Source organism: Aptenodytes patagonicus, chromosome 9 (assembly GCF_965638725.1).
Source record: "Aptenodytes patagonicus chromosome 9, bAptPat1.pri.cur, whole genome shotgun sequence".
Taxonomy (NCBI): Eukaryota; Metazoa; Chordata; class Aves; order Sphenisciformes; family Spheniscidae; genus Aptenodytes; species Aptenodytes patagonicus.
In genome coordinates, this window is record NC_134957.1 from 517,266 (window position 1) to 531,819 (window position 14,554).

At 60.7% G+C, this 14,554-nt stretch overlaps 2 protein-coding genes across 4 annotated transcripts; both read left to right on the forward strand.

Annotated features, from left to right (window-relative positions):
- Positions 1 to 8,588, forward strand: SLC7A3 (solute carrier family 7 member 3). Of its 3 annotated transcripts, none has more exons than XM_076346847.1 (12): positions 1 to 100; positions 2,474 to 2,882; positions 3,048 to 3,206; positions 3,293 to 3,458; positions 3,560 to 3,672; positions 4,651 to 4,873; positions 5,065 to 5,204; positions 5,284 to 5,386; positions 5,688 to 5,899; positions 6,549 to 6,715; positions 6,996 to 7,104; positions 7,211 to 8,588. In XM_076346847.1, exons 2-12 carry the CDS (start codon positions 2,513 to 2,515, stop codon positions 7,342 to 7,344), a joined length of 1,896 nt encoding a protein of 631 aa, XP_076202962.1. In that variant the 5' UTR covers positions 1 to 100; positions 2,474 to 2,512; the 3' UTR covers positions 7,345 to 8,588. The 3 variants fall into 3 exon arrangements, with proteins under 3 accessions (XP_076202962.1, XP_076202961.1, XP_076202960.1); XM_076346846.1 differs by lacking the exon at positions 1 to 100 and adding an exon at positions 462 to 528; XM_076346845.1 differs by lacking the exon at positions 1 to 100 and adding an exon at positions 674 to 810.
- A 2,992-nt stretch (positions 8,589 to 11,580) lies between these two features.
- Positions 11,581 to 12,360, forward strand: LOC143164703 (serine protease 23-like). The gene has a single exon (XM_076347626.1). It carries the CDS (start codon positions 11,595 to 11,597, stop codon positions 12,351 to 12,353), a length of 759 nt encoding a protein of 252 aa, XP_076203741.1. The 5' UTR covers positions 11,581 to 11,594; the 3' UTR covers positions 12,354 to 12,360.
- The last annotated feature ends 2,194 nt before the right edge of the window (positions 12,361 to 14,554 follow it).

A 14,554-nucleotide genomic window follows, 5' to 3' on the forward strand; every position in this document is an offset into this window, starting at 1 on the left:
GCTGATGCCGCCGGCCGCACAGTCCCTTGCCCTGGGCTCGGCGTTGCCGCTCGCAGCAGCCGCACTCCCGGGGACCGAGCCGTGCCTGGCCCCCGCTCCGGTGCCATTTATGACTTAAATTTATATTTTTTTGAAATCTGTGACTTGGGGGGCGGAAGGGTGGCAGGGCGCGGGGAACCGGGCACGGGTGGGGCCGGGAGGGGCCGGGCTTCCCCGCACCGGCCGCGGGGCTGATCCCGCTCGCCCGTTGCTTCCCCTGGGGCGGCGGGGCGGGTCTGCGGGGGGGGGGGGGGGGGGGGGGGGGGAGCCGCCCGAGGGGACCGAGCGTCGGTGCCCGTTTCCGGGGCTCGGCTCGGGGCGGTGCGCTCCGGCATCCGGCGGGCGGAGCCGGTCCGCCCTTCAACCCCCTCGGCGGCGGCGGCGGCGGCAGTCGCGGGGCGAGCGGAGCGGAGCTGAACGGGACCGCACCGGAGCGAGGCGAGCCGAGCCGAGCCGAGCCGAGCCGCGCCGCGCCGCGCCGCGCCGCCGGTGAGTCGCGGCGGCCGCCGAGCCGGGCGGGGCCTGGCGCAACCGGTGCCGCGCTTGCATCAGCCGCCGCCCGCACGTGGGGCCGGTGCGGGCGGCGGCCGGGACCCGCCGCGGCGTTCCGTCCCGGTCCCGCCGTCCCCGGGGCAGCGCCGGGCTCCCCGGCGGGACGGAGCGTGGCTGGCAGCTCCCCGGGGCTGGAGATGCCCCCGCGGGGGCTGGGGTGAGGGTCCCGAGCGGAAGATGACGGCCCCCGGCACCTGCCCCGAGCCGCGGCGGGATGCGGTGGGTACCGGCATGCGGCGGGCAGCGGGAGGCTCCTGCCGGCGGGAGGTGTCGCCCGACACGTTGCTTCTCCTCTCCTCTGCCCGCCCGTAGCTCGCTGCGCGCTCTCCATTTCGGGCGCCAGCGTGACAGCGTGGCTTTCTGCGAGACACCTCCCCGGCCACGGGCCGACCCTCCCCGGAGCCAGCCGACCTGCCTGAGCAGCTTTCCCTAGGCCGGCTCTAACGGGCGCTGGTGTGGGTCTGGGTGCTTAACGTGTTCCTTTCACCGGGCACGGCGAATCCCAGCGCAGCAGGGCCCGCGGGGGTTAGGAAGGGGAGGCTATCCCACATCTTCCTGCTCGGCGCTGCTCGCGCTTTTTTTCTCTGCGCTGCTCTGGGAATAAGGGCTGAGCACGTTTCTGCTGCTAACCCCGTGCTTGCAGTTTGCAGAGCTCACGTCGGGCGAGCTCTCCTTGGATTGCTCCTTAGACCAATCGAGCAGCGCTGGGGGAGGCAGCCAGAGCTATCTGGGCAGTGGCTGGAGAGGGTGCCAGTGCTGGGGCACTTGTTGTTCCCTTGAAACCTGGTGCAGAGGCTGCCCCAGGCTCGGATGGCTCCTTGGGCCAAGGCAGAATGTGGCACATGCCAGCTCAGGAGGAGGTTTTTCCAGAAACGGGCTGGTTTGCTGGTTATGGGGAAGCAGCCAAGCTGGTGGCTGCCACCGTGACACTGGTAATCCCCCTCAATGGAAAAGTGTCACAAAGTTATCCTCGTGTGTACTTACGCTGATCCATACAGCATGGCATTGGTGCTGCCTTGGGCACCTGGCTAGAGCGTGTTTCATTTCCCAATGAAGGGAGCAGCCGGCAGGGTGCCAGCCATGGCCGTGGGCGTTGGGAGCCACTTTCCTTGTGACTCCTCTCACCCTGTGCCGGCTGCCTGTTCCACAGGGTGCTCATCTCCCAGAGCTTTTGGGGGATGGGTGGCTGCTGTGAGCAAGGGGAGTGGGGGTGTCAAATGTTTAGGGCGATTGCAGCCTGCAGAGCATGCGGGCTGCTTAGCAAGCACTGTCGGCACACGAGGGATGTGTGCCGGGGGCCCGCGCTGTGTGTCTGGCCACACATCCCTGCTGAGGGTGTAGTGCAGATGCTGGGAGCAAAGGAGGAATGGCTGCGTCCCAGTGAGTCAGCCCAGCCTGCCAAATCCTCTGCTGGAGGAATGCTTTGTCTCCCTGCCATCACCGCTGCACACACCCACACACCAGGCTGGAGGGATGCGCCAGCAGTCAAGTTTGGGCTGAGGGATCTCCAGGCTGCCAAATCAGTGGGGAGTTGCTGAGAGGCAGTGGGCAAGCTCTGGGACGTGCCCAGGGGCCCTGTGGTGGGGACCACACAGGGCTTGTGCAGTGAGCCTATTTCCTACCATGGACTCGCTGGGTTCATCTCTCTCTCTCTCTCCTGGCACAAGAGCTGCGCAGGTGGGGTACGCACAGCCCCACGGTGCCTTGGAGGGAGCCGCCATGGTCTCTGCCCCACCAGTGTGGCAGGGGCTTGGTGCCAACAGGTTGGCCAGGAGCAGGCACGGCTCCTGTGGGCATCACTGCCTGCCCTGCTCCCCACAGTGTTGGTCCTGCTGCCTGTAGGACACTGAGCTTCACGCTCCTACGGTCCCTTCTCTTGCAGGGGTTTTGAGCAGCTGAGCACCACGCACGAGAGGACAAGATGTTTGGGGGAAAAATGACCAGTGTTGGGAAGAAGCTGATCCGCCGGCGCGTGGTGGATCTGAGCTCCGAGGACACGCGTTTTGCTCGCTGCCTCTCCACACTGGACCTCATAGCCCTGGGGGTGGGCAGCACGCTGGGGGCCGGTGTGTACGTGCTGGCTGGGGAGGTGGCCAAGGAGATGGCTGGTCCTTCCATCGTCCTCTGCTTCCTGGTGGCTGCTCTCTCATCGGTACTGGCCGGACTCTGCTACGCGGAGTTTGGGGCCCGTGTCCCCAAGACTGGCTCTGCCTACCTCTACAGCTATGTCACTGTCGGCGAGATCTGGGCTTTCACAACCGGCTGGAACCTCATCCTCTCCTACGTGATAGGTATGGGGCCAGGCAGGGTGCTGGCACGTGGGGGACTCGTGGGGGCAGCGTGTGGTGCTGCGGGAGCAGGGTGTGAGATCAGTAGGGAGGTGGGTGCTGGGGTGGGGGTGGCCGGTGCTGCTCTGCCCTGGGCTCAGACTGATGCACAGATTTGCCATTGACCAGGCACGGCCAGCGTGGCTCGAGCCTGGAGTGCGGCATTTGACAACATCATCGGCAACCACATCTCCACCTTCTTCATGAACAAGACCACAGTGCACCTGCCAGGGGTGCTGGCCGAGCGCCCAGACTTCTTCGCCCTGATCCTGATTGGGCTGCTCACCGGTGAGTGCATAGGAGCGGCTCTGTGGCACCGCGGGTGGTGGCATGGAAGCCTGTTGAGTCCCCACTCACCCCTTCCGTCCCTGCAGCGCTGCTGGCCTTCGGCGTCAGTGAATCTGCCCTCGTGAACAAAATCTTCACGGCAGTGAACCTGGTGGTGCTGGGCTTCATCATCATTGCCGGTTTCGTGAAGGGAGACATCAAGAACTGGCAGCTCTCGGAGGACTACATCAACCGCTCCTACCCAGACATCGGGTGAGGAGAGCAACCGTGCCAGGCCAGGGTCCGGCACAGGGCTGGCACCGGCCCCGCTGTCCATGCACCCCACAGCAGCTGCTCTCCTCCCTCCTTTCCAGGAAAAAAGCCTTCGGCTCTGGCGGCTTTGTCCCCTTTGGACTGGAAGGGATCCTGACTGGTGCTGCCACCTGTTTCTACGCCTTCGTGGGCTTTGACTGCATTGCCACCACAGGTGCTGCTTTGGGCGAGGGCGGTGTGGGCATTTCCCCAGCGCAGCTGGCGGCTGGTTGGGACCCGCTTGGGAGGATGCTCCGTGGCGTGGGAAACAGCCCATCCCACTGATCCTGGGAGGTTTCCCCGCGGCAGCTCTCTCCCCAGCTGGGCCAGCACAAAAGGGCTCACAGCCTGCCCTGCCCCAGGAAAAGGGGCTTCCCGCACTGTGTGGTGGGAGCGGGGCTGCACCCTGCCTGCACAGGCAGCTCCCGAGGCAGCGGGGAGCCTTTCTGCTACCAAGTCGAGCCTGCGACAGTGCTGGGAGTTGCTAGTGCCTCCTGGTAATTTCCCAGCCTCAAGCAACGTTTTTCTAAATGACTGAGTTCATGCAGAACCTCCGCTCTCTGGAGCACAGGGAGCCCTCTTAATTTCTTCTCATTCCCCCAGGAATCTACTTAGTGGGTGGCTGGTACAGGCTGTTCTGCCTGACCTCCCTGCCTGTGCCTCCCCTCCCCCAGGGGCTGCCCGGCAGCCACCTCCTTCCCTCCTATGCCAGCAGGCTGCTGAGCCCCTTGCCAGGTAGTGTGGTGCAGCAGGAGAGCATGCCTTTGCAAAGGCCAGGGGGCAGAGGGCACGGTGGCTGTGTCACTGTGCCCCATGTGCACAGAGGATCCACATTCAGCAGGCTCTGCAGTGAGTGGGAGCTTCTGGTGGGGGCAGAAGGCCAGCACGGCCAGGGGTGCTGTAAGCCCAGCTGCTGGGCAGCTGCAAGCCTGGAAGCCAGGGCTGCAGGCATGTGCCTCTGCTCTCAGCAGTGCCGAAGCCTCTGCCAGCGCAGCAGCACGGCTGGGGACCCCTCCTCTCCAACAGCCCCTGCCTGCTGCTGCCCAGCCCCATGCTTCCGTGGAAAGTCCTTGCTGCAGCTTGCCCTCTGGGGCCAGCTGCCCTGCTCTGTGCTGCAGAGCGGGGATGGATGCTGCCTTTTGTCTCCACACAGGGGAGGAAGCCCGGAACCCACAGCGCTCGATCCCCATTGGCATCATTGTGTCCCTCCTCATCTGCTTCGTGGCTTATTTTGGGGTCTCCGCAGCCCTGACCCTCATGGTGCCCTACTTCCTCCTGAACAAGGAGAGCTCCCTGCCTGAGGCTTTCAAGGCGGTGGGCTGGGAGCCTGCCCGCTACGCCGTTGCTGTTGGCTCGCTCTGTGCCCTCTCCACCAGGTAGGACTGGCTCCATTCCTGGCACCGGCCAGCACAGCACAGCGACCAGCAGCACACATCCTGGCTGGGCTGGGGGTTTGCCCCATCCGGCTGCTGTCCTGCTCCCAGCACAAAGCCAGTCCCGTCCCCATCTGGGTGGTGGGTGTGGATAGCTTGCCTGGCAGGCCCTGAGCCATCTCTCCCCACGGCAGCTTGCTGGGCTCCATGTTCCCCATGCCCCGTGTGATCTATGCCATGGCGGAGGACGGGCTGCTCTTCAAGTTCCTCTCTGGCATCAACAGCCACACGAAGACTCCTCTGTCAGCCACCATCACCTCGGGGCTCCTCGCGGGTAAGGCTTCCGACTGCCACTTCACGCTTGGCCCCACGGTGGTCCAGAGCCGTGCTCATGCTGCATGTCCTCATTGCAGCGGTGATGGCCTTCCTGCTTGACCTGAAGGACCTGGTGGACCTCATGTCGATCGGCACGCTGCTGGCCTACTCCCTGGTGGCAGTGTGCGTGCTCATCCTCCGGTGGGTGCCTCCTCTTGTGTGGCGGTGCCTGGGGTGGATGTGCATTGTGTCGAGCCTGGGGCTTGTGGCCACAGCTTTTTCCCGGGGGGATGCAGCCTGGGGAAGCATCAAGCCCCCAAGATGAAGGCTGCTTACAAGAGCCTGCATGGTGTCTTTGGGCACATCTGTGGGGTGGCCGTCACGGGGCCGCTGCTGGAACAGCATGTGGGGCTGGAGGAGCAGGAGGGCTATGAGGGTGCTGCCCACTGTCCCCCTGGGCTGGGAAGTTCCTTGGGCTCTGCTGCAGCTTGTCCCATCTCAGGTACCAGTCCGGGCAGCTGAACTCCCCGAAGGCCATAGAAATGCTGGAGCTGAATGGGAATGAGGAGGAGAGAGTGATCATGAACCCGACTATCACCCCTGCCAGTGCCCAGCAGAAAGAGATGCTGTCCCTGGCAACGCTCTTCAACCCGCCCACGGACACCCCCACCACACTCTCGGGGCACATCGTCTACGTCTGTGTCTCGGTCATCGGTGAGTGAGCGGGAGCTGATGGCTGATGTCCCCTCCTGCCAGGGGCTGGAGCATTTTGGCACGTCTCCACAGAGCTGGGAAGGGATGGTGGGCATGCCAGGTGGAGGAGAGGGGCTAGGTGGCACAGGCTGCCAGCTGCTGTTGGCAGCACCAGCGGGTGCTGGACCCGCTCTGTCCTGAGCAGGGTGCCAAGCACAGGGCATGGCTAGGTTTTGGGGCGCACGGGGGTTGATGGAGGACGTGGGCGCTAAGCCAGGCATGTGTGGGTGGTCCTGGGAGCTCCCTGTGACAAGCCTGGCCCAGGCTGGCCACCCAGCAAGGGTCGTCCCTGGACCCCTGAGAGCGCTTGGGCTTGGCCAGCAAAGTTTGATCCGTCCATCAGTGCCTTCATTGTGTAGCCAGAATGGGGCGGCTCAGCCAGGTCTGGGTAAGCGTCAGAGCTGGGTTTGAGCCCAGCTGAGTGCAGGCTCCCCTCAGCTTGCCGGGCTGGCGAGTTTCCCTGAGGCTTTGGGGTGGGTGTTGGAGACAGCATGTGCTGGACCCATACTTGACTGAGAGGAGTGGGTGCCTCAGCCCAGCCGTTGGTGAGGCTTGGGGTCCCAGGGAGGCCACATGCTGTGCAGCCCCCCAGCTGCCCCCTCTCTTGCAGCCACACTGATCACAGTCATCTGCGTGGTCCTGACCCTCAAGGTGACTGCACTGAAGGACGCCAGTGTGGGCTGGATTGCAGCCCTGGTGCTGCTCCTCGTGGCTCTGCTCATTCCCACCATCATCGTTTGGAGGCAGCCGCAGAGCAACGCACGGTTGAACTTCAAAGTGAGTGCAGCCCCCAGCAGCTCAGCATCTGTGCCCCTGCGGACCCCTGGCAGTATCTGGGCCATTGCAGGGTCTGCCAGAGCTTGCTGCCGGGCAGTCACCGTCCAGGAAAGCCCGAGGCCCTGAGATGCAGCTCTCTGAGGTGCAGTCCCCAGCATGGAAGCGCCCGGGTGCTCTCTGGGCTGTGGCAGGGGTGAGATCCCTCTGTGGCCAGGAGCCTCCTCGAGCCCGGCCGGGTCCCTCAAGGCACAGCTGACATGGCATCTCTTGTCCTTCGCAGGTACCTTTCCTTCCGCTCCTGCCTATCTTCAGCATCTTCATTAACATCCTGCTGATGGTACAGTTGAGTGCCGGCACCTGGGTGCGGTTTGCCATCTGGATGGCCGTGGGTAGGTGTCCTGCAGAGGGGAGCGTGGTGCCTGCAGGGTCTCCCCTGGGGGGCTGTTACGCTGGCAGCCCACCACTGTGCATTTCATTGCGGAAACTGTCCTGCAGGTCTTGCGATTTACTTTGGCTACGGGATTCGGAACAGCACGGAAGGGAAAAACGCAGAGGAACCCTGTGCCACAGTAGAAAAGCCTCTGCACCACCCTGGACTGGACGTTGGCCCCAGGGCTGCTGCAGTCTGAGGGACCAGGCATGGGCACTCCGTGGACCTCTGCCAGTATTCCTGCTCAGGGACAAGATCATGATCCACACGGTACATCCATCCCCTCTCCCACGGGGAGCGAGTCCCAGAGTCAGGACCGCAGAGCCAGGTCGTGCGCTGCCCTTTCCCCTCGCAGAGCAGAGGTCACGGAGATGAGTCCCTGGGCCAGGTGGGAGTGCTGGTGGCCCGGGGCTGGTCTCTGCCATCCCCCCAACCCCGCCGAGGGGCAGTGACATCGGCACGGCCCTCCCACCGTGGAAGTTGCTGTCAGAAATGCTGCTTTCCCTGTGCGCGGGAGGCCCCACATGATGGTGCAGCTGTATTCATTCTGTCTGTCCATGTGGCTGTGGTCACCACCTCCTCTCCGTGCTTTCCAAGTGCTGGGCATGTACATGGCAGCCATGGCTGGAGCTGTGTGACGAAGCTTGGGGCGGCTCATTCTGGTACTGCCAGCAGTCCGGTGCTCCCTGGCAGCACAAGGCTCAGCTGGCCAAAACACTCTCTGTGCCTGGGATTTGCATCCCACACTGAGCCCCATGCTGCCCCGGCCATGCTGCTTGGTGCAAGCGTCTAGCTCGGGTGTCTGTGAAGATGTCCACAGTGTAGCCGTACCAGTCTCCAACCTCATATGCCTTTGTATAATTGGTGTTTTAATGTTGACTTTTATACCTGTTAAACTAAATGTTTTTTAAGTGCTTGGCTCTGTTGGTCCTGCTGCATGTCGTGTTAATGCCCTGTGATTACGGACCCCTGGGTAGGACCCATGTGCTACCGAGCCGGGTGCCAGGCTGGTGCCGGCGCAGAGCAGGGCTCGGCCACAGCCATCTGTGCTGGGTGAGCTCCCTGCCCAAAACCTTCCGGCTGGAGCCACCAGCCCTCACACTGTCCTCTGGGACAGTGAGCCAGTGAGCCAGGAACTGTGGAGCAGTGCTCCGGGTCAGCTCAACCCAGTGCCGCTGGTACCTGTGGGCAGGACACCAGCCTGCCATGGCCCTGCCCTGCAGGCCCTGTGCTGTGTGGGAGTGTTTCACCAGGTCCCAGGGCAGCGGCTGCAGTAAAGACTTTGGAAATATCTCCTGGAGGCTTCAGCAATGGCCTGCAGAGGAAGCGTGCCCAGGAGCTGGGCTGCATCCATGTGAGAAGATGATGATTTCCCAGATTCTCGTCTGGTCTAAATCAGCCCTGACATTATTTTGCAAAATAAACTAATTTAGGGCAGATGGATCTTGCGTGGTTTTGGCATCTCTCCCTGTTTACTGGCAGTGGAGCAGGGTCACCACACGGTCAACAGTGAGGGGCCCACACCATCAGCTCTGCTTGGCCCCTGGGCTGGAGCTGTGAGCCCTGCCCCAGCGTTGTCCCCGGAGTAAAAGGGGCTGCAGCACCTGCTCTGGCCTCGTGCTGGGCTCTGTCTGCCCTGCTGCCCCGGGCTGGGGTGCCCTGCCAGAGCCTCAGGCTCCAGCCCTCAGGCGCAGCTGACTCCTGGCACTGGCTCCTCGCAGGTGCTTCCAGCTCTCCTGGCCATGCTGGTGCCTCGGTGTGCTGCGCTGGGTCTCACCACCCCACCTGGTGGGTATCTTCTGGCCAGGGGCAGCACATGGGGCCCTGCTGAGCCCTGAGCCTGCAGTCCACCTGGCACCCATGCACCCAGGTTCGGGTGCTGTTGCCCAAGCCTAGCGGGCAATGGGCCCATGATATTGCTGCAGCCCTCACCCCCTGGCTTGGCACTGCTGCAGCCACCCCCATGCTTTTGTTTGTGCCTGTGTCCCCGTGCACATGTCCATGGCCATGCATGGGTCCGTTTGTGCCCATGCGCATGTCTGTGCCTGGCTCCAGGCCATCCCACTGACCACTGGCGTCCCATCCTGGGCACCCGTTGGGACTGGCAGAGCTCTGGACACGGAGCAGTGTGTTGGAAGCCCTGGGCAGCTCCCACCATGGCAGCCCGGCAGGGAAGCAGCTCTCTGGCAGCTGCCAGTCCATGCTGGTGTGGTGCAGTGGGTCAGTGCCATCCTGCCATGGGCGCAGGTGCTGGCAGGAGTGCAGCAGCCCTGTCTACCCCTGGGGCCCATGCCGAGTGCCCTGCCCTTGGCTGCCTGCTTGGGGAGGCCGTCCAAGCCTTGGGCACCCACTCTGGGGGGATCCCGCCTCCCTCTGCCCGCCACCTCCTTCTGCCCCATCCGGGCTAGCAGAGCTGCCAGGGATGGCACCGCATCCTCTGCCAGGCAGCACCTCTGCCTTTCCCGGGCCCCACTGGCGTTACTGTACATCTCCACGCATCAGTTGGTGGGTGAATAACACCCAGCTGGAGCCTGTCGGCACAAGGGAGCAGCACAGGCTGCTCCCACTGCTTTAACTGCTGCCGCACCAGCCTGTGTGTGGCCTGCTGAGATGCCCTGATAGCAACCCGGGGCTCCATTGTGCAGAGAGGGGCTGGGAGGGAAGCATGTTCCTGGGTGAAGGCTGTCAGGTATTGGAGGCTGCAGGGTGGGCTTTCCCCTCCTGTGCCAGTCTGGAAGGGACCATTTTCTGGTTTGAGAAAATGCAGCAAAAAGCGGAGCCTGGCTTTGCCACTGCGAGGCCCGGTCCCCAGCCTTGCACACAGCTGCCTGTGATTTGCCCCATCAGCTGGGTAGTTTCCACCCAGATTCACAGCACAGGCTGTGTTCCTGCCTGCCGCCTAGCTGTGGGCCTCCCCGGGGTGGCTCCAGCCCTGGCAGAGCAGCTGGCAGAGCCCTGGAGGGAACCAAACAAGCCTGAAGCTGCTCCCCTGCCCATGCCTTTGCCGCTGCACAGGTGCTGGGCAGAGCGGGCACAAGCGTGGGCAGGAGCACGGACAGGGGAGGCAGGGCTGGCTCCTGTTTCAGTGCTATCCTGCTGGCTGTAGTGCCAGGGGGGGCACTCAGGCTGGCCTCCCTGGGAGCTACAGCCAGGGCTTGGTTTGTGATCTCCCTGTTGCTGTCCCTCCTGGATTTAAAGGGGGGCTGGAGGGTTGTTGGCTCTGGCTGCGTTTGGCCCAAGCCATGCTGAGGGGGCAGGCAGTTGGGGCAGCATTGCAGCGGAGGCCCTGGCTGTGGCCACCGGCTGACGGCAACATTCTTGGCTGTGGGCCATGCCGGGGATGCAGCACTGGTGGGTCAGGGTGCAGGGGGGTGCAGAGAGCTGGTGGATCTCAGCCTCCCTCCTCACCTGGCTCCACCACATCCCCTGCGGCTTTCATAACCACACGCACTGCCACGTGTCCGGCACAGACCCCGGCTGCCTTCGGGGGACATGGGGCTTTCCTGGTGGAGGTGTTGGAGCAGCTCTCTCTGCACACCAGCTGCTTGCCAAGGAAGAGCCTCCAGCGGGGCTGCCGAGAGGAGCCTGTGTGGGTATGCAGGCTTGGGGCACGATGAAGTCAGAGGGCTGTACTGATGAGCCGTTGGAGGGAGAGCTGGCACTGCAGAGCCTGCGCCCTGCACTGCTTGCCTGCCAGAACAGGGGTGGCCCACAGGGAGATGTAACAGCAGATCAAATTTTAAATTGGGTACAATGATCTGTTTGGGAGTTAAAATAGGCTGGCTGGTCCACACTGCTCTGTGACACCAAATACTTCAACCCGAGGAGTTAATGTGCCGCCTTCTTCCTTGTACCGTCAGATCCTCTTCCCTGCAGGTAACCGGCTGGTGGAGCGGAGCTGCTGTGGCTGCTGGGTGGGACACATCCATCAGCGGGGCGCAAGCCCTGGAATCTGGGGAATCCACCCCAGGGCGGATGGGGTTACTGGCGTGACAGAGCAAACTCATCAGCCTGTGATATTTCTGCAGCGGTGCTGGGTTGTGCTGCAGGGCCTCACCATCCAGAAGAGCTCCAGGAGATCAAAGCCAGTGCCGTGTGAGATTCCTATCGCTCCCTACTCACCTGGCTCCAGGCAGGTCCCAACCCTTCTGCTTTCTGTGGTAACAGCTTAAGCATGCACAACGCAGTAGCTGGCACAAGGCTGCGTGCATCCGATAATCCTCCCAGCCCTGAGCCACGGCAGGTGGCTGGCTCTCTAATTGTGCGGGCTTAATGCTCTCCTTGCTTTGCCTTTGCAGGTCTGGCACGATGACTTGCTGCCAGGTGGTTGCTCTTCTCTTGCTCTCCTTTCTTCCCAGTGCTGCAGCTGGTGACCTGGTTCCCACTCTTGTTCCCCAGTCCGCGCTGCAACTAGCCAAAGGGTGGTTCTTGTCACAGCCCATCCTGGAGATGACAACACACTGTGATGATGCCTGCGCCCATTGGGAGGCCACCCTGGTCCCTCAGGACTTCCAAGAGTACCTCTCTTACGAGACAGTGTATCCCAACGGCACACGTACCCTCACCACGGTGGAAGTGAGCCCCTGGGTGAATGGCGCGGAGAGGAGACAGCAGAGGTGGCATGTGCGAGGCAAGCGGCAGATTTATAGTGCAGACAGGCGGTTTTCCATCATCGGGAACCACTTCCTGATGAACTACCCCTTCTCTGCCACCGTCAAGATCTCCACGGGCTGCACGGGCGTGCTGGTGTCCAAGTGGCACGTCCTCACTGCTGCCCACTGCATTCACAACAACAAAGACTACGTGAAGGGGGCCAAGAAGATCAGGGTGGGTTTCCTGACACCGGCACAGGGTGCTGGCAATGGGATGGGGACAGAGAGGCTGACAATGCGCTGGGCTCAGATGCAGCGCACGCAGGTGCCCACAGGCTGGATCTGGGGCCCCAAGTTGGTCAGCATGGACAACGACTACGCCCTTTTGGAGCTGCACGGGCCACACCGACGCCCGCACATGAAGCTGATGGCAGCTCCGGCAGCAGAGGAGGTGGCTGGGAAGAGGATTCATTTCTTGGGGTTTGACAGTGATTGGCCGGGTGACTGCTTCTGTGGGGTGGAGGACAAGACAGTCCACCTCATCTACCAGCACTGTGATGCCAGGCCTGGTGTGTCCAGCTCTGAGGTGTATGGGAAAGTGTGGGACCCTGTATGACACAAATGGGAGAGGAAGGTGATCAGGATCTTCTCAGGGCACTGGTGGCTAGAAGTGGCTGGGGAGCACCACAACTATAATGTTGCCGTTCACCTGACCGCTCTAAAGTTTGCTCAGATTTGTTACTGGATCAAAGGGGACTCTAAAAACTGTCACACTGAATGAGAACCACAGCCTGCCTCTTCCCCTCCCCAGTGCAGATGGCTTTAAGTGTGGTGTTTCTGAGTGAGAGCGTGGCTGAGGAGCCTGAGGAGGAGCAGCATTTCCTGGCAAAACTGCTCTACTTTATTCTGTTCTCTATCATGGAGGAAGAGGGTCTCCACAGATCACAAGTGATCCAGCAGAAACTCACTGGAGTCCAAGTCCTGATTGACCAGGAAGCCTGAAGGGTGGTTTAAGATCCTTTGGTTAGTGCTGGCATGAACTCAGCATCAGGGTTCTTTACAGAAAGAGCTTGGCTGTTGGCCAGGGAAAGTGGCCTCTGCTTTCAGCATGTTAACTGTTCACTACTTGGAGAGGCAGCCACATGCTTGCTGCTAAGCTGTACCCGGTTTCTCTTGAGTCTCATCAGGTCTCTCAGTCTGTTGGCTGCACTGCCCATCTTGGCACTGCCTCAACAATGTGAGAACAAAGGGTTTTCTCTCCTAATAGGACCTTTGTGTGCTGATGAAAGGTGTCTGAAAGGCAGCCCTGGAGCCTGAGTCTTCTCGGCACAGAGCGTGCCACGGCCAGGAGCCCAGCCAGGGCTGGAGGGGCTGCACCAGGACCCTGGCAGCCACTGTGTTTGGGAACGCTCTTGGCAAGGACACCTCTACTGACTGATGCAGCATGGTGCCACGTGGGTACCTACACGTGGCAGCATGGGCCAAGAGCTGGGAGCACCTACTGACTTGTAAACTTTCTCATCTCTCTCTGGTTCTGTCTGGGATTGCTGTAGAAGGAAGGGATCCTGGTATTTACTGCAGCTGTAGTATTTGAGGTGGATTCCTTTAGGCAAATACATGTGTTTGTTTGAATAAAAGTCAGCACAAATTTCTTTGCAAAGCTTATACTGAATGAGGAACAGTGCATAGATTGCTAGCCCTGGTTTGGGACTTGCTGAAGGAGACATCCTTCCTCCAGACTGAAGTGTGTGGGACAGGGAGATCTGTGTAGAGCTGAAATAACAGTATCTTGCAAAAGTAGAGACTGATGTCTTCTGCAGTCATAAAACAGACCTGACTGAACAGATTTCTGCATGTTCTGTCCCATACATAGGACTGAGGTGTCCAACAGGCCACACCAGGCTCTTCCAGGAGCAAACTGAAAGCTTGCCTTATGTCTCCCTACCTCATACACAAGAGATGCCTTTGCTAATCCTAGAGTTTCATGGCTGATACCTCTCCCCATCTTCCTTAAGTTTTCCCATTTCCCTGCTGTGTTTGCCCAGGCGATTATTCCCTCTGTGATTCATATTCTCCACAAGGGACCTCATGCTGATGCTGCTTTGCCAGGCTGGACAGATGACTGCTTGTATTTTTCACTCTTAAGTCAATGTCCTGCTCCTTTTCACTGAATCTCAGGGGCAGCCTGCATCACAGGCTTCTCAATGCTGTCATTGCTTAAACCTGCTGAAGGCTAAGCATGCAGTTCTTTCAAGACCTGTGACAGTTGTACAGGTGCAGCAACCTGACTTGCAAAACAAACAGGTAGGAGACATTTCAACAAACTAAATGTAACACCCCCTCCCGCTCACTTATCAAGACTTCAGGGTGTCCTGGTTTCGGCAGGGATAGAGTTAATTTTCCTCCTAGTAGCTGGCACAGTGCTGTGTTTTGGATTTAGCATGAGAATAATGTTGATAACGCACCGATGTTTTAGTTGTTGCTACATAGTGCTTACACTAGTCAAGGACTTTTCAGCTTCCCATGCCCTGTCAGCGAGAAGCTGGGAGGGGGCACAGCCAGGACAGCTGACCCAACCTGGCCAAAGGGATTTTCCATACCATGGGACATCATGCTCAGTGTATAAACTGGGGGGAGTTGGCCAGGGGGTGGTGACCACTGCTTGGGAACTGGCTGGGCATCGGTCAGCGGGTGGTGAGTGATTGCATTGTGCATCGCTTATTTTGTATATTCTTTTATAATTATTATTATTATTATTTTCCCTTCCTTTTCTGTCCTATTAAACTCTCTTTATCTCAACCCACGAATTTTACTTTT

Bases quoted from the DNA above. Each gene is read 5' to 3' on its own strand.
- SLC7A3 (XM_076346847.1), top strand. From the start codon at position 2,513: ATGTTTGGGGGAAAAATGACCAGTGTTGGGAAGAAGCTGATCCGCCGG. The intron at 3,207-3,292 runs GTGAGTGCATAG...CCGTCCCTGCAG, and splicing joins CCTGATTGGGCTGCTCACCG to CGCTGCTGGCCTTCGGCGTC. The intron at 7,105-7,210 runs GTAGGTGTCCTG...ACTGTCCTGCAG, and splicing joins TGCCATCTGGATGGCCGTGG to GTCTTGCGATTTACTTTGGC.
- LOC143164703 (XM_076347626.1), top strand. From the start codon at position 11,595: ATGACAACACACTGTGATGATGCCTGCGCCCATTGGGAGGCCACCCTG.